Source organism: Acinonyx jubatus, chromosome B2 (genome assembly GCF_027475565.1).
Source record: "Acinonyx jubatus isolate Ajub_Pintada_27869175 chromosome B2, VMU_Ajub_asm_v1.0, whole genome shotgun sequence".
Classification (NCBI taxonomy): domain Eukaryota; kingdom Metazoa; phylum Chordata; class Mammalia; order Carnivora; family Felidae; genus Acinonyx; species Acinonyx jubatus.
This window is the reverse complement of record NC_069385.1, coordinates 79,818,398-79,837,539: the sequence shown is the minus strand read 5'-3', so window position 1 is coordinate 79,837,539 and position 19,142 is coordinate 79,818,398. Positions and strand designations below refer to the sequence as shown.

Below are 19,142 nucleotides of genomic sequence, written 5' to 3'. Positions count from 1 at the left end.
TTGTAAAAATAAATTCATTATAAAGACCATTTAAAAATCGAGTTAATGAAGTATTTTCTAAGCAAAAACTCCTTGCCCTAAGTAAAGAGAAAATGTTGTTTGTCTCTTAAACATAGTTTTTTTACTGAATCTTTCTAAATTGGGATTAAATCTTTATTTTCATTTTAGGAGGCTAAAAAAAGAATATCTCTCTTTTTTTTTTTTTTTAAACGTTTATTTATTTTTGAGACAGAGAGAGACAGAGCATGAATGGGGGAGGGTCAGAGAGAGAGGGAGACAGAATCTGAAACAGGCTCCAGGCTCCGAGCTGTCAGCACAGAGCCCGACGCGGGGCTCGAACTCACGGACCGCGAGATCATGACCTGAGCCGAAGTCAGCTGCTTAACCGACTGAGCCACCCAGGCGCCCCAAGAATATCTCTTTCAAAAAGCTACTTTACAATTAACTTTTCAAGTAAAATTTATCAGAAACAATATATTTAAGTAAAATATATTTACAGTTAAAACTATATTCTACACTACCTTTTGTTATGCTTGGCTACCAATTAACTATTTTAGCCAAGTCCTTAGATTTCAGACAAATTACAAACTTTGTGCAACAGTAACTAAAAGATAACCTATGCAGAACAGTCTGTAGAATGAGCAGGTAATAAGATGATGGTTCAAACTTGATACAGGGAGTTAGAGAAGAAAATTTAAGTATGGTTCAATAGTTGAAGTTAACCTGAGGAGGCTGAATTTGAAGACCTGACCAAATTAAATAGGTAAAAAATTTTACAAAGGTAGAGAGAAGGATTTTCTAGGACTCCCATTCAATGAATTCAACATTTTCTTTCACTATACCATTTGCATAATGTCTATCTCCCTTATCTGATCTTAAGTACCCTAAGGAAAGAAATTCTTACTCATATTTCCCACAACTGAGTATAGAGCCTTTAAATAAAAAAGTATATAAATGAATCTTAGTTAATAACATACACATGATGGTCAATTTAATCTATAGTTTTATGACAAAAAGGCAAATGGCAATTATTCACTTTCTAAAGAAACTGTTAATAGACTAATTGGATTTCTGAGTAATAAGGAAATGTCTCTTGGATTATAGAAACTCCTTAAATTTTATTAAACTAGAACATTAATTTTTAAAATGAGCATGGTTAAACAGATATAAGGGGTCACAAAGGAGTAAGTTCCTTATATGACATTATTATAAATCAAGTAACATATAGGACTTGGTTTGAAAGTACATTTATTTTCTTAAGTATGGTGATGGGAAATATTCTTAAATTAAGCCTGCCAAAGCAAATTTCTATCTTCCTTCACTTGGCAAATTCTTTCTTACCCTCTAAGGCCAATTAAAATGTCACCTCTTCTAGTAAGACTGTAGTGAATTTCAAAAGCAACCTAACTGGTCACCTTATAATATCACTCCTATTCAAAACTACAACAATGCTCATTTCATTCAGAATAAACATCAAATTCCTACACCAAGCCTATCAAGGCGATGCATGATCTTGTCTCTCATTACCTCTCTGATTTCACTTGCTACTTGAAACCCTTTACTTGGTTTACTCCAGCCACTCTATGCTCCCCCCCCATTCTCCCAACACAGGAGGCATGCTCTTAATGTAGGGTTTCTGCACTGGTTGTTCCCTTTGGCTAGAATACACTGCCCCCATACAGCTAATGCCTTGACCTTCTCCAAGTCTTTTCTCAGATTTCTGTCACTTCCCAATGAAGCCTAACCTGATCAGTCCATTGAAAATTGCAATTCATTCCCTATCACAACCCACAACTACTCCTGGTCATCCTTTATTTAGCTCTGTATTTGTTCTTTTTCCATCAGTTATCAGCTGATGGTATACATTTATTAGCTTATTATGTTCGATGTTTATTTCTTGCCTCCCCAAACTACAACTTATATAACAAGCTCCATATGTGCCAGATTTTTGTCTTTTTTGTCCTTGTATTTCCTAAAAGCTGACAATGCTACCTAGAGCTATAGCATAGAGCTGACAATGATGGCTGGCACTTAGTAGATGATCACTATATATTTGGTAAATTCAATGAACAAATTACATATAAATATATAATAAGATTATTATCTAATTAGATAATAAATTATCTTATTAGATAATAAGATAATTAGGCTTAAGGAATAAAACAAAAATGGAGGATTTGTCAAACTGGTTACATATCCAAAATATCTCTAAATAGTTCTTCATTTCAACTCCTCTGCTAAATGGATTTAATTTGGAGGGAAAGAGAAAACTAAACATATATTACTCAAATTCCTAAGTAAACAGACCAGCAAATAAAATAAACATTCAGAAATCACTGTTAAACATTTGAAATATCAGTCTCTTAAAGTGTGAAGAGAGAAAAGAAACAAAATGGTGAAAACCCCCATCTGTACCAAATCATTCAGAACAGTCATTGAAACAAAGTCTATGTGCACAAGCCTACAGAACTATTAGAGATAAACAAAAGGCCCACAAATTTTTAATGTTAGATATAAATACATACATATCTAACCTGTGGGCTCATGTTCATTACTTCTGTAAGTATAAGGATGATAAATCAAATCTCCCCACAGGTCACTTTTCCCCAGTTTATACCTAGTTATTTTTGAAGAACTGATTCATTTCTCTAATCATAATACTATGGGTATTCAGTGCAGAAAATAAGAGCACAAATGAAAGAAGAAAAATCCATGATTCTAACACCTAACGCAGTCACTTCTAAAATTTTGCAAAGATTTCCCTCATAAACAGCATTTTAACAACTATGCTATATTCCTTAATGAAGTAAGATTAACCTTTAAGTTTGACAGACTCGTGTTCAAACTTCATACCGTGGGGACTTTAAGCAAGTGATTTTATCTCAATTTCAATTTCTCCAGTTATATTTCTAGAAACATCTTCCACAATATACTGGACTTTCATGTTATGTTGTTCTTTGACATCTCACAATTTCACAATTTTCAGTATATTTCCCTTTTTAAAATAATTTTTTCTACTCATTTAATATGAAGAGTTCTCCTAACCAGCCAATAATACAACAAATATCCACTTACATTTTCTTTTACTTCTCTGCGGTTTAAATTTCTCACTTAACTCCTTAATTTATCTGGAGTTTTAGTATATACAGAAGTGAGTCTCTAAAGACATTTATTCTACCCCAAATAATCATTTGTTCCAGACTTTTCATTTATGAATCCTTCTATTAAAAATCATGATTAAATTATCTTACATATGTATATCTGTGCCAGATCACTGACCACATGTCTATTTATATGCCAGTACCAAAAATTTAATTTTGTAACTAATAATGTTTTAGTATTTATCTGGCTATTCATCACTATGCAACCATTTTTAAATGTCTTAGTCTTGATTATTATCCAATTTGAGGATCACTGATAAGTTAAAAAAAATCCATTTGTTGGGAATGTAAGGATAATTTCATTACCTTATAAACAACTGACATCTTTCTATCTAGGAACATGATGCTCTGTTCCTATACCTGGGACCAAGTTTTCAATACAGATGATTTTAAGAAAAGATAAACATAATCAAAGTAACCTTACGATTTTCCTCACTATACAAATCTGGACCATCTGAACCAACTTCCTGGGAAATCTGTCTACAAATCTGTACTATTTGAACCAAGTTTTGTAAGGAAACACTGGGTAGCTGCCAGGAAAGAGCATCTGCAATAACCTCAGTAGCTATGATTTTGAGGACACTGGAAAAATACATGATAAAATCTCTGCAAACAAAAAAGAACTGGAATAGAAATACTATCATTTCCCTCCAAAATGTTTAGAATTTTTTCTCCTTCTGCTAAGTACTTTTAAAATGGAGAAGAACACATCGTGGAATTGCAATAAATTATCCAAGATCAAAAGTAACCATTGCTGGGTGCCTCAGTGGGTTAAGTGTCCAACTCTTTGATTTTGGCTCATATCATGATCTGTTTGCAAGATCAAGCCCCACCCACATGAGGCTCTGGGCTGACAGCATGGGGCCTGCTTGGGATTCTCTCTCCCTCTTTCAGTACCTCCCCCACTCATGCTCACTCTCCTTCTCCCTCCCTCTCTCTCTCAAAATAAATGATAAAAACTTTAAAAAAAAAAAAAAAAGTAAAACTGCTAAAAAAAAAAAAAGTTGGGGAAAAAAATTTTAATTACTATGAATTAACAAAAATGCAGAGGTTATAACGTTTTTCTGGGTTTTGTTGTTTTTTCTTAACAAAGAACAATATAACATGCTGTACAATGTCTACTCCAGTGAAGGAAAACTGTTTTCCCTTAACAATCTAAGCTAGTATAACTAGTGTTTGCAACTTCTGCCAGCTCATGAAAGCAGAGTCCTGCTGGTGCCATAATGAATGCAAGGAGAAGCATGTGGCTGTAGATTCCAAAACCCAGAGAATTTTTATGACAATAGATGAAGAAGCAAAGGAAAGACAGAATATGTAATTCAGCAGGTATCTCAGTGTAACCTGGGATCTTTTCTTATACAGAGAAAGGGGTACTCAGATAAAAAACCTCAGGGTACTTTATAAGAATAACTGATTTTTACTAAATTTATTTTTGTACTATATTTTGACTAATTTTATTCTGTGATTCTGGTTAAAAAAACACTTTGGGGTGCCTGGGTGGCTCAGCTGGTTGAACATCCGACTCTTGAGTTCAAGTTAGGTTGTGGTCTCATGGTTTGTGGGATTGGATTGAGGCCCGTGTTAGGATCTGTGCTGACAGCACAAAACCTGTTTGGTATTCTCTCTCCCTCTCTCAAAATAAATAAACCTAAAAACAAAACAAAACAAAAATCTTGGAAACCTCCCAAAGTTTCTGTAAATAAAATGCAAAATAGTTATAATTAATAACCACATAAACAATTCTTAAATTAAAGTAGAAAAGAGTGACTTCTGGATAATCAGTACCAAGGTTTCATTTTAACCTCCATTATCTGTGTTAATAAAGGCTTTCTAAATGTAAAATTAGGAACTCATAACTATAAAACAAGAATGTGGAAACCTATAAAACTAAACTTGAGTGAACTACAAAACCGGTAATAAACATGTAAGCAAGACCACATGAAAACAAATTCCAAACTGCTTTATTGCTAGATGATAACTAGTTTTCCCAACAAAATAATGCTATATCCATGACCAGGCACTTACAGAATAATTACTATAGAAAACACCCTTCAAGTTCAAAAAGTTGCCTATGAGTGTGTTGGTGATTTCAAAATTTTCATTAGATAAATGTGTGGTGTAAGGTATTTGGTAAGGCATAAAATTACATAAAATTTTATTCATTTTAAAGAACCACAAAAATATTCTAATGAAAAGAAGATATGACTATGGGGTCACAAAAAAATAGCTATATGAATCTCTAAAAGAGGAGTTATGCTAAAGCCAGGAATCAAACACCTTGAGAAAATGGCTGTGATGAGGAAAAAGTCACCAAGGCTTAGAGCTAGAGACTTCAAGAATCCAATGATTGGAGTGCCTGGGAGGCTCAGTCGGTTAAGTGTCCGACTTCAACTCAGGTTGTGATCTCGTGGTTCACAAGTTCGAGCCCCACATCAAGCTCTGTGCTGACAGCTCAGAGCCTGGAGCCTGCTTTAGATTCTGTGTCTCCCTTTCTCTCTGCCCCTCCCCCACTTGCACTGTTTCACTCTCAAAAATAAATAAATGTTAAAAAATTTTTTTTAAAAATCTAATAACAGAAAAAGTCTTATCTGCTTCAAATAATGTGGGTAAATGTCAAAATACAATACAATTACTAAAGTGGGGAGAAAAATGGCCACAGAACACTATTATGAAATAACAGTTTGGAAAATAATGGCTAATATTTACTGAGTGCTTTAGTACATGCCAGGCATCTTACATTGATTCTCATTTAATCTCACCCGTCTTTTACGGCAGATACTATTATCTCCAAGAAGGGGATATTCCTTACCAGTAAGGAAACTGAAAGCTAAAATTTAACTTTCCCAGAGGCGAAGTCCAAGGTTGAATTCAGGCATCTACTCCCAAGAGCGCACTCTTACCATGGTGGTTAGGTAAACAAATATTAGAAAAAAAAAAAATGACTGAAAGGAAATATGCCAAAGCAGTAACAGCAGTTAACCAGTGAGACTGACTGCTTTTTTGAACTGTTCTCTGATTTCCAAGTTTCCTCTACTGATTATTTCCTCTATTCATTCTGATTAATTTTAATTAAATAAAGTATAGCTCAGTCTGTCTCAAGGAACTCAAAAGAGCAATATGACAAATCTAAACTGTCTGAAGAGATTAAATTCAAAACCTGAGAAAAACACGCCCAAGGATAAAGATGCAAAGCATTTAAGTTTATTTAAGCATAAAAAAAGAACCCTTAAGACTAAGCATACCAAAGCATCAGAATTGTATACTATAAAACAGACAATAACCACTGTCTGCATGACAATGGATTGAATGATAAGACTACAAAGAATTTACACCTGGTTTGATTCAAAAGCCATAAAATAATACAAAGCACCATTAATTTTGTTTGTAAGTTTTGTTTCTAAAATCTTTCCCAATAAAATTTTAAAGTAAAAGAGAAATATATCAAAGACAGTGTAGGTTCAATTTTATTTGGGAAGGAATCCTGTAAGAAGGAACTTTTAACAGTTAATTCACCATAGAGCCACAATTGATAAGCTTGCCACAATTCTCCTGAGGTTACTAATATAGACATTAGTAGGGAATAACAACCAAATGTTCGTAATTTGAGGGCCACAGATAATCTGGAAAATAATTCAACACAGATTGGCTTATTTCTACATCATCATCTGACTTTTGTATCATTCTGCACCAGTAACTAGCAACTAACCAACACGAGAACAAGGCAAATAAATCACCGTTAACTATAATGAACAAAATTCCCAACTTTAGTTTTATAGTAAAAGGGGTCTGTAACATTACAAGGACAATCCTGTAAACAGCTTTTGGTCCACAAAAAAGGAAAGAGAGAATAGAAAAGTAAAATAATCACCTGGGCAACACAGCACCCAGGAGAGCTTCTCTCTTTATTTTACTACTCTAACTAAAATAATTAGTATGCACAGTAGCTACCCTCCAAATCTCTACATAGTCAATTTGGTGTTTAGTTGTACCTCCCATATGAAAGACATCACGTTTTTAAGATTTAGCAGATACCACAAAGACAAGTAAGCTCTAAAAAGGAGAGCACAAATACTAAAATAAAATACAGAAAGTAAAGAGATGATTCCAAGAGTTAAGCAAAAAAATCTCATGAACCAAGTACATAAGCACAAACAAAACAAACCCCCAAAACAGACATTACAATTACAAGGATTCAAATTTACTAGAATTGTAAAATTACTTGATTTGTATTATTCTTCCTCCTCTTTTCTTTCTTGGAAACTAGTCTGATGGTATTTCAACCATAAAACTTTTAAATGTTTTTATAGTAATTGTAATAAAAATTCATTTTTTTAAAGCTATATAGTTTTATGCCAAACATTTTAATCATTTAATTTTAAATTAACAAACATTTATATAGCACCTATATGGGCCAAGTATGGACTAAGGGATGTAACAGAGAAAGAAAACACACAGTACTTACCCTCATGAAGACTGTAGTCTAGCAGGGAAGACAGACGTGAAACAAGGACTTATAACAAGAAGTGTCAGCAAAACAAAAAAAAGGTTCAGAAAAACCTTAAAATATACAGCAGAGGGCCCTAAATATATGGCAGGGGAGGGAAGGGGTTGCGTATCAGTGAGTCAGGCTTTTCTGAAAAACCGACATTTAAACTAAGACCTGAAAGTGGAACAAAGAATGTTGGTGGGAAGGGAGCATATTCTAGGTTGAGGCAAGAGCATGTGCAATGGTCTGAGGCTGGAAAAAACATGGCACTCAAACTATATAAGGAAGTAGGTATGGCTAGCACACAGAGCACACTGGGGAAAGTGTCAAGTGAAGAGATGGGAAGGTAGGGCACAGACTCCAGAATGCTTTGTAAGCTATGGTAAAGCATTCTGGACTATTTCCCCCAAATTAGGAAGTTAAAGGTTATTAAGGAGAAAGAAGTGGGAATAACATAAGATTTGCTTTGGGATAACCAATTGCCATTTTATCTCTTGATCACAATGAGAACAGATCACAAGGAATATGGCTAAAAGCAAAAGTTGATTTTGCAAAAGAAATCAAAGGGCTCAAAAACCAAAATTTCATTTTAAACTAGAATGTAATCAGTTTGCCAACAAGACTGTTAATAATACTTTCTCAAGGAATTGAATTATTTTCTCTCAAATTAAGTTATTTATATGGAAAGAGATAAACTTGAAACAACATACCATGTTTTAATCTTTCTAAAGTTCACATTCTGAATTCAAAGGCTCCTATACCCAAATCAATAAATGGACACAAGTGATACAAGGCTAATGCATAAAGAATTTCACAGAGAAGGCAAAACGGTGCTAAATAAATGTGACATATTTCAGAAAAACACAACCAGGGATAATTGACTTGGTCACTACCTCTTCTTTTTTTCAGCTTCTTTGATAAAGTTGGGGTATCTTGCAATGTTGTTATGAAAAGCAAATGAGACAACATGTTCTATAAACTCAAAGGTATTATATACTACCACAATATTGACTTTGAACAATCAAATCTTCATGTTATAAAATTAAATCTTACTAACCACAGTTTTTCTTTTACTTTTTAAAAGACTTTATGGGACATCATTTTTTCCCCTTCATCTTCCTTATGGAGCTGAACAAACTGCTGCTCTCTTCATATAAATATCTATTCAGCCTGATCATGGATTTCCTAGTTTCAAGATATCTAGGAAGATGTTCAATTCCTTGCCCCCTCTTTTTTTTTGGGGGTTTAAAATTTTTTATGTTATTTTTATTTTAATTTTTAAAATGTTTATTTTTGAGAGAGTGAGCGAGCGAGTAGGGAGGGTCAGACAGAGAGGGAGACACAGAATCTGAAGCAGACTCCAGGCTCTGAGCTGTCAGCACAGAGCCTGACATGGGGCTCGAACTCACAAGCTGTGAGGTCGTGAGCTGTGAGATCGTGAGCTGTGAGATCATGACCTGAGCCAAAGTCAGACATGTAACGGACTGAGCCACCCAGGTGCCCCTAAAAAAATTTTTTTTAATGTTTATTTCTGTGAGAGAAAGAGACATTGCAAGCGGGGAAGGGACAGAGAGAGAGGGGGGAAGACATGGAACCTGAAGCAGGCTCCAGGCTCCAAGCCGTCAGCACAGAGCCCAATGCGGGGCTTGAACTCGTGGACCATGAGACCGTCACCTGAGCCGAAGTCAGACACTCAACCCACTGAGCCACCTAGGCGCCCCAGAAAACGTTCAATTCTTAACTTCAAAATTCAAAATAAAAAGTCAGAGACTTTATGAAGAAAATAAAATAATTTGCTTCACTTAAACAGATATGAAATTCAACATCAAAGTAAACAATCTGGAAAAATATGGGACACAAACTAAAAGGGGGTAATGAAAGGCTAGTGCTTCCTAATTACTACTGACACTGCTTGCCAGACATAGTACAACAAGAGGGCAGGGGGCACAGATGATACCTCTCATCACATCTATGACCTTAAAAAGAATTTCTTCTCATTATTAACAAAAGAAAATAAAACACAGCTACAAGAGCAACAATTTGAACTCACCTAAGTAAACTGTCATTCTTCAAAGTGTTTCCCCTTTTCTGGTCAATCATAAATTTGAAAAGAAATTTAAGCAAAAGAAAAAAATAAATAATAATGTCTATTTTATATATTTGGCACTTTGGCATAATGAACATTAGCTTTATTTCCCTTAAAACAAAAATGCAATACATCTTAGGAGTCTCTCACAGTTACCTATTCTTAGAAGGTAAAACAAGGAAGTAGAGAGGCTGAGGGAGGAGAGGAAGGGGAGCAAGGAAGAGAATTAAAATAACAAAAACCTGTGCCAAATGGAAATATGAATGTCATTCTGAACTTTTCTTGTCCCACCTCATTCATTAATTACATCAATTACCTACTTCCTCTTCATTTAATATTTACTAATGCTGAGGAATTGGGTCCATAAGGAGCAATAAAATATAATCTTTATCCTCCAGGCCCTAACAGTACAGTAGAAAAAAACAAAGGTAAATAAATATCATTCAAGGGACAGATTAAAAAACAGAAACCAAGACCAAAAAATAAAAATCCAAAAAATATAGCTAAGTCAGAAATGATTAAACAACACAAATTATAAAACTAAGATTAGAAAAATAGAAGAAAATGAGTTCTGAAAGAGAAAATGGTTACTGAGAAATAGGTCAAAATGAATGTATTTAAATAAGTGATGAATAGATGCCTAACTTAGGATAAAGTATGGACTGAGGTAAAAAAGGTACAAAACTTAACAGAATATGAGGTAAAGAATACATGAACAGGAAAGAAACTACAGATTATTATTATAATCTTACAAATTACTGAATTATATGTCAAATGTTAAATTATATGTTAAATCTTACAGATTTATAACATACAATGTTATTAATACTTATGTAAGAAACATGGTTACATGAGGAAAAACTTAACTCTAACCTCCAGATCTCAGCCCAGTGCCAAATTATGTTAAAAAACTACCAACTGTAGAATAAGTCAAATATTGGAAATGTGGCAAAACAGCACAGTAAAAATAGAAGGGGAAAAGACCCTTTGCTTTAAAAGTACTCAAGATTTACTAGCAAAATAATGCATTAAATGAGAATTACACGATGAAAGGGCAAAAAGTTACATTTAGTGTAGTCTACATTGTGCATACATAGTCACTTTGCTATCTCATTTAAGTTTCCAAATTACCATATATGGTAAATTTCACCCCTATTTTACAAATGAGGAAGTTGAGAGGCTAAAAAATTAAATAATTTGCCTAAGGCCACACATCTAGACTAAAGCCGAGTCAAGATTTATAATCTAATTTTAAGCAAATCTTTGCTGCCTTTGTTCAAACTAGTTTTCTCAGAAAAAACTATAAATGTAGATGAGATCTAAAACTTCTTTTCATGCAAAAAGCTTCTTAATGTTAACTGCATGTTTGTGTAGCAAGGCTATTTTTCAAGGTAAAGCTTTCCTTACACTCACACAGAATGAGATTTCTCAATACCCCTTATCCTCACCCACCAAAACTGGAACTTTGCAGCAGAAGCAGCAAGTAAAATGACAGAAGCAACAAGTAGAACTACATAGGCAAAACAACAAACAAGATGAGATATGGAAAACCTAAACATAGAAAGTTTACTTGGCTAATATGGTAAATGTCAAAAAATATAAACAGGCAATTAGCAAAAGATTGCTTTACTTTATTACAACCTTTTCCACAAGATAAACATGCATTAAATGAATCCCCAAATTTAACTTTAAAAACAGCTTTAATGTACCTATGTGTCTTCTTTCCAGGTCTCCCTCCACTAATGTCATTTATTATTAAATTATGCCTATTAACATAGGCAAATACAGAGTAAACTATATCTGAAAATAGGCATAATATGGGTAAGGAGATTGGAGAAAGCACAATACCTGAGATCATAAGTATTTTTGAAAGTAAATCTGTTATTATGCCTAATACATGATCATGTATCTCTTCCATAGAAAATGAGTTAGAAGATAATGATAACAGAATAGTAGGACCTTTCTTTTCTTTTATTTCTCTCCCATTAAGAGAGGTTCTAGAGGACTAGAAAGCAGCTGACTGCTTTGGTTCTCCTGCCCTGAGAATGAATTCCAGTTCAATTTTCACAATTTACATCAAGGACTAGGAGATGCAAAGCAGTCGGGATTTATAAAACAGGGTAAAGACACACTGAGATAAGCTCAATACCTGGTTCTTAAATTATACAGGTATGGGTTTTTGACATCTCAAGTGTAATGAACTGATAATTCATTAATAAACCTTAATTTCTTAAAAACCAGCTTCTGAGGTTTTCCCTTAATTCAATGATATCCTTGGACCAAGTCCCTCTCTTGGCTATTCCAACCATCTATTCCAATTTTTACCCCCTATACACTGCTGAATTTTTTGAGTCCCACTCCAGTTCATCAATTACCAACTGCCTCTTCATTTAATGTTTACTAATGCCAAGGAGTTGGGTCTATAAAGAGCAATGAAACATAATCTCTATCCTCCATGTCCTAACAGTATAGTAGAAAAAGAAAAGGAAATAGACACAACTATGTGACAAAACCTATAGAAGAGGTAAGTATAAGCAGACATTTAAAGTTTAAAGAATGAATAGATATTCATAGAACTAACAAAAAAGAGAGACATTGCAGACAGAAATAAAACGTGCAGAGACAAAGGGTTAAGAGGTTAGCTGACTGTTAAGAACTGCCAAGGAGTTGTACAAAGCTAGAGTACAGGTAGAGGCAAGGAAAAGGCGGGAAGATGGGAAAAGGTCAGCCTTATGAGCAACATTACATGGTTAAAACTATTCAAAGTCAATGAGGGAAAGGAGGCATGACAGGATCACACATGCCTTTTACAACTTTTAGAGTTCTCAACTGGAGACAATTTTGCCCCAGGGACATTTGGGAACATCTGGAGATATTTTTTGGTTGTCACAATTCCAGGGGCAGAAGGTGGGAAATGCTACTAGCATTTACTGGGCACAGGCAGGGATGCTGATACAACACCCTACAATGCACAGGGCAGTAGCCTACAGCAAACAATTCTCTGGCCCAAAATATAAACAATGCCAAAGTTACAAAACCTTGATTTAGAGCTAAATCCTAGGGCACAGGAATAAGACTAGAGGCAAGGGATCAAGTAGCCTATAAGTTCAAGGAGAGCAGAGGTCAAGCATGTTCTTATTTATCCTAAAACTCCAGATGCTAGCCCAATGCCAGATATAATGAATGCAGAGATTCAGTAATTACTTAGTAAGTGAATGAATGATGTTACAGCTCCAGGCAAGAAGTACCAAGGCCTTAAATGTGGCTATTGCAATGGTAATGAAAAACAGACTCAAGAGATTAGAATAAAATACACATGCCTTATTTACTAAACGAATGTTAAGAAATGAATTAAGAAGTCTAACTCCCAGGCTTGGAATAACAAGTTTCACAGGGTTAGAAGTTCTATTTTACACATTTTAAAGTTTCAGACAAATGTGAAATACTCAAATTGAGAAGTACAAAAGTTTGCATATAGTCTGCAAAAATCTAAGAAAGGAAAATCCAATTTATCACCACACTTATCTTACGTGATCTTCTGAGTTACAAGAGAAAGTTCATTAAAAAAAAAAAACAAAAAAAACTTAAATTCCTAAGTGCAGTTTGGTAACCTGGAACAAGAAAAGACAATTAACAGAAAACGTTGGTGAGATATGAATAAGATCTGGTGTTTAGTTAATAATACTGTCCCAATGCTAGTTCTGTAGTTTTGAGAAATGTACCAGGTAATAAGATTACAACATTAGGAAAAACTGCACAGGGTGTATAAAAGAAACTGTGAACTATCTGTGCAACTTTTCAGTAAATATTTATTTCCAAGTTAAAAGTTTATTTTTAAAACTTCTGTATCTCAAATGCTTCAAAATTTAAATATCTAGATGTATATTAAATATTTAAATCCATAGTTTATGAAAAGTTAAAATGTTAAGGTTTTTTCCTTACGTCCCTTTTTACTTGGTAGTACTACATAGATCAAGGAAAGAGCAAAGAAAATCTTTAAAAGTAGCTAGACAGAAAATAGCAAAGAGGAATCAACAAAAGAATTAAGTCAGTACTACAAATGTTCATATTTAAAAAAAAAAATCTTCTAACCCATACTCTGTGATAACGTAAAATGATACACCTTATCACCATGCAGGCCAAAAGCTTGATGAACTTTTCTTTCCACTTCCATCCTATTCCCAATTTTGTAGCAGTCACAAAACATTCAAGACTGTCACCAAGGTGAACCGAAAAGAGATGATACTAAACTATGACTATAATAAATAGACTCATTTTTAGTCCAGCTTTTTTTCTTTGGGAACTTAAGAAACTATATGCAAATACGAAAAAGCAGGTAAAATTGGCATTATAATAGTTACTTTTTTAAATAAAAAGAGCTAGTATTTTCCTGAAAATACAAATGGAAGAAAAAACCATTCATCTTAACCCTTATGAAATTAAGTCTTTCAGAAAGATACAAAAATTACCAGCTTGGTAATTAATTCTGATACCTGAATATACCAGTTGCATTACTCTGCTGTAACAAAAAACTCAAGACATTTTGGTCATATTCCCTATATCCATGTCAGCAATATTTACTAATCTGACCATGAGACTTAATACCAATTTTCTTGAATAGCCAAATGCTACGACTTGAAAGTTTAGCTTACTGAAAATAAGACAGCATAATGGAGTCAGGCTGGTTTCATGACTCACTAAATGTGTAACCTTGGTCAAAATGCCGACGTTTTCCATGCCTCAATTTCCTTCTCTATAAAGTAAGAACAGTTCCTCCTATAGGCCATTTAGGTTTTAAAAGAGAATATAAATGAAAAATGCTTTGAGTACTGCCTGGCACATAGTAATTACTCACATAGGAAATGTTAAGATGAAAGTTATGTACCGTCAATCATTCTTGCACTTGCATTGCCTACCACAGGGCTACATGACAATGTGTTGAAAGAATAACATAACACATTCTCTTTACTATACAGACCTGTAGTTTTTCAAAGAGAGGATAAACTTCTCCCTACCAGTGAAACTCCTTTAATATTTTACCTTCCCCTTCTTTCAACAAAACCATTTTGCCCCTAGTATAATTTTCTAAGTGCAAATATACTCTAGTGTCTCAAATCCTTTGTTTTAATAGTTGTTCTTTATATATAGATAATATATAAATATCATTATGTAACCAAGACAATATACTGAAAAAAAAAATCATCCACGATTGTCTGCCATACAAATGTCACATAGGATACCTTTGGAAAATAGGTCAGTGAAAACAAACCAGAATACATCACAGAGACAAAAAGATAGAAATCATAAAAAAAGAGAAGGTGATAGAGAAGATAAAGTAAGGGAGTCTAGTATGTGTTCAACTGGAGTCCTAAAGGAGAGAGAATGGAGCAAAGATGAAATTTATCTCAAAGATAATATTTGAGAATTTTCCAGTGCCAGTAAAAGACATTACAGATTCAAGAAACCTAATGGATCTCAAACAAGAAAAATAAACCCCACAGACACCAAGGCATTATCACAGACAAACTGCAGAAAATCATCAAGATTTCCAAGCAGCAACAGTTAGGAGATTTAAATTCACATATATCAATAATTATACATACAGAACAAAATGCCTTACATAAAACATTACGACTGCCATACTGTATTTTTAAAAAGCCACTTCTTTGCTATTTTTAAGAGATATGGGAAATGAAAGGACACAAAAAGGTTAATAGTAAAACAGTGAAAAAAGATATACCATATAAATCTTAAGCAAAAGGCAGAACTGCATTGTTGATGATCAGTATAAGTATCCAGAAAAGGAAGAAGTAAGTACGATTTGGATAGGTGGGAGAGGGAGAATAACACTCCTGGATAGGCAAAAGGGTGGGGGTGGGAGAAAAGGCTATGACTAAAATATCAAAGTCTCTGAAAATCAGAAGTTTAGATTGGTGCTAGAGGAAGTATGACACCATTAAAATATCTTAAACAACCTCTTTATACTACCTTGAGTAGAAGGACAACACAGCAAGGGTAGAATTAAAGAAGATTAATATTACAGTATTCTAAGTATGACCCGGAAGGGAAAGAGGGAGAAGACACTGAAAGCAAGACTGGTTTGGAAATGCTACAGTAATCCAGGAAGACCAAGGACCAGGTAGAAGAGACAAGGGATGAATCTAGGAGGTATTTCAAGAGGAAGACCTAGCTGCATCAGTTTTCCTTCTTTGAAATTTTAAAGGCAGAAAAATACACTATGCTTTATAAGAAAATAACCGAACTATTTTTGTTTTCCACCATCATAACTAATGTGTATTGTGATACAGTCACCCACAAAATCAATCTAATACATTTTAGGAAAACAGTTTTTCTGTAAAAATAGAATATCAATAAGCTAGTTAACCTACATTACGTACAATACATACAATCCATAATTACATATCATGACTTCACTATGAAGATTACTGACATAGTAAAAAGAAATGATAGCTTTTTCCTTACTTGAATGCTAATGCACATAATATGAAATTCTCTTGAAGTAACTAAAACATTTTTATATTCAAAAGCTCTTTACCAAGAGGATATCAACTTGGTAATGAACTCAAACAACTCACCAATGCTGGGTGGGCTACCATAGTTAATTGGTGACTCAGGTGGTCTTCCACAATGCAATGCAGCCAGAGCAGATCCTTTCCACACAACATGCTTGCAGCCTATTAAACACACATATTTTTATGGATCCAAAGGTAGGACACATACACAAAAAAGAATGTCTAAATCCTATTACAAATTGTTCATACTTTTATTTGTGCGTAGCAAGGACTGTCTTCCAGCTCCTAATAAAGTTTGTACTCCAGGAACGCTTTGTGGAATTTCTTGTTCAAGAAGAGGTCCTAGCCGATGACATATTTGCAGCAAGTGATCAGGTGCTAAATGTCTGTAATACTTCACCTATTATGTGAAAGACATATAAAATACTTGCTAAATAAAGTGATATAGTTCTTTGTAATAAATAAAATATACTTTAAAAAATAGAATAATTTGTTCTGGCTAGTCCACATTTCATTTTACTTGGGGTCAAAGTTCATGTCTGTTCTGTTCAACCACTTGACTCACAGAATAGTTACCCCAACCATCATTTACTTCAGTGAGGAGAAAAACTGCTAAAGAATTAATGTAACCTAAATATAGCAAGTTATAAATTAGCAGATTCTAGTCAATGCAAATACTGAATGAAGAAAAACTATATAGCATTATAACCTAAAATGATGTTTAAATTTTAATTTTCAAAAGCTTCAAACAAGTCATCCAACTACAAAATATAATAAATGTTTTGAATCTTTTACATAAGGAGTATCTCCAGAATAATTAAGGACAAAACAAAAAAGACCCTGATAGTTCATGTACTCATCACAAAATTTAAAAACAATTACATAGCCTCTATGATGAATTTTGTAATTCACAAAAAACCTTAGAGAGAAAGGCCAAACTGCAACTACTGATTTAACTAAGCTTCGACTATAAAATAAATCTACCTACCACAAAAAGTTTGGGCACTTTGGAACAACTTCAAAACACTGTTTAGTTTATGATAGCATTTGAAACCAAGATATGAAATTCTAATATTTTTATTATCCATCCTGAAAGTCTTTTAGAATGCTTTAGAAAGAGAATTACAGAAAAAAAGTATACTATTTTATTATTTCATGATTAGGGTATCAAGTTATAAAAAATTTGTCAATGTACCACCTAAATATTATAGTTCAGCTGTTCTCAAAGTGAGTTCTGGGAACTCCTGAAGGTTCCTAAAGTAAAAGTCATAAATAATACTAATATATTATTTTTCTTTTTCACTTTCTCATGGTGGATTTTTCCAAAGGCCAAGTGGCATGTGATATCACAACAGACTAAGTGAGGCAGCAGATATAAGAAACCTATTAAGCCAGACATTAAACATTCCTGATAATGTAAAACAATGCCACTCTTCAAAACTTTTAGAAAACTGTTATAAAAAATGTTAATCAACATGAAGTGAGTTTATTATATTTAAATGAATAAAATATTTTATAATCTACCTTAATTTTTAAATCATGTGAACAGGTAATTCCATGTAAACAAAGAAAGTTCAGTAATTTTTATTAACATAAAGCGGTTCTGAGGCCAAGTGTTTGAGAAATGCTACTCAAGTACACACGGTAATGGCACTTTTAATATGAATTCCTTATAAGATTGATCTGGGGAAGGAAGTGAAGGGTTAAATCATTTCATTCCATCTTGCAGTATCTGTTATACCCAAACTATAGAAGAACATGAATGGTGTTTTTATAAAGTTAGCTACTATTCATCCTTCTAAGCTGAAGCCAATTAAGAGAAACCAACCTACTTTTTATCATAATACATTCCTGTCATAGAGACAACAGAGCCATACTGTTACACTGACAATTTAAAGTAATACAGTGTGTGGCATATAGTAGATGGTCAGTAAGTACTAGTGGAATGAAGAATTGCAGAAAAGAGGTCCCAATACAAATTATATATACTATATTATGTACCTCTGAAAAATCCTGAGATAAATCTGTTTGATTTTAATACAATTTCCTAAACTTATTAAGCTAGGATTCCTTTTCCCTAATATCACCATCTTGACTTAAAACATACTTTTTCAAACACTAAGGTGATTAGCTAAGCAAAAAAAAAATTAGAAGAAATTACCAAATATGAATTTTTAAAATTATATTTAATCTTCCCTAATTTGCTTAAAAATAAAATTTAAAGGAAAAAGCCTAGAATATTTAGAGTCCCTTCTAGTTCTAACTTGTATGTGCTTTCTTTAATCAAAATTTCTTTTAAAAATTTTATTTTAATCATAAAGTTCATTACGTAATAACTTTAGTTTTGTGATTGTCCTGTTTTGGAGTCATTTTGCAAGACTCATTTCAGGTAGTGAACCTGAATATCTTTATTGCAGAATTGTGTCTTTGAATAAAATACTATGAATCCACTTTCTCAGACTTAGTCTTCCCTTGGTGATTTAGTATATTTCAATTTTTCAAAATCAACTTTCACTTTAAAAGTTAGATACTTTCAGTTCTTAAAATCCTCAGGGGCTTTCTGGCTTTTGAAACTTTATACAAGCTGATCCGTCTGCTGGAAATCTTTTCTCTGCCCATCCACCTTCCCCAACTCATTCTCCTTCATGTCTCAGTCTATGCCTCACTGCCTTCTATGACCTACTACAATACCTCTGCCCCCCTTTTTTGGACATTCTATCTTTGTATTTCCATAGCACATTATACTCCTGCCCAAAATGTTCTTTTACCCCACTAACCAGCAGTCTGTAGTACTTCTATCATATTGTTCTTCATATATTTTGTTATCTAGACCTCAGTGAGAATCTAATCATAGCTATGATCCTCTTCCCCCCAAA

At 33.6% G+C, this 19,142-nt stretch overlaps 1 protein-coding gene across 3 annotated transcripts in view; it reads right to left on the bottom strand.

Annotated features, from left to right (window-relative positions):
- PHIP (pleckstrin homology domain interacting protein) overlaps positions 1–19,142 on the bottom strand; it is a 137,551-nt gene that overhangs the window by 105,412 nt on the left and 12,997 nt on the right. For all 3 annotated transcript variants that reach the window (XM_053222545.1, XM_053222544.1, XM_053222546.1), the window contains exons 5-6: positions 16,516–16,666; positions 16,330–16,428 (exon numbers count right to left, since the gene is read on the bottom strand). In XM_053222545.1, coding sequence (XP_053078520.1) covers positions 16,330–16,428; positions 16,516–16,666 — 250 coding nt within the window. The remainder of the gene's footprint in view (positions 1–16,329; positions 16,429–16,515; positions 16,667–19,142) is intronic.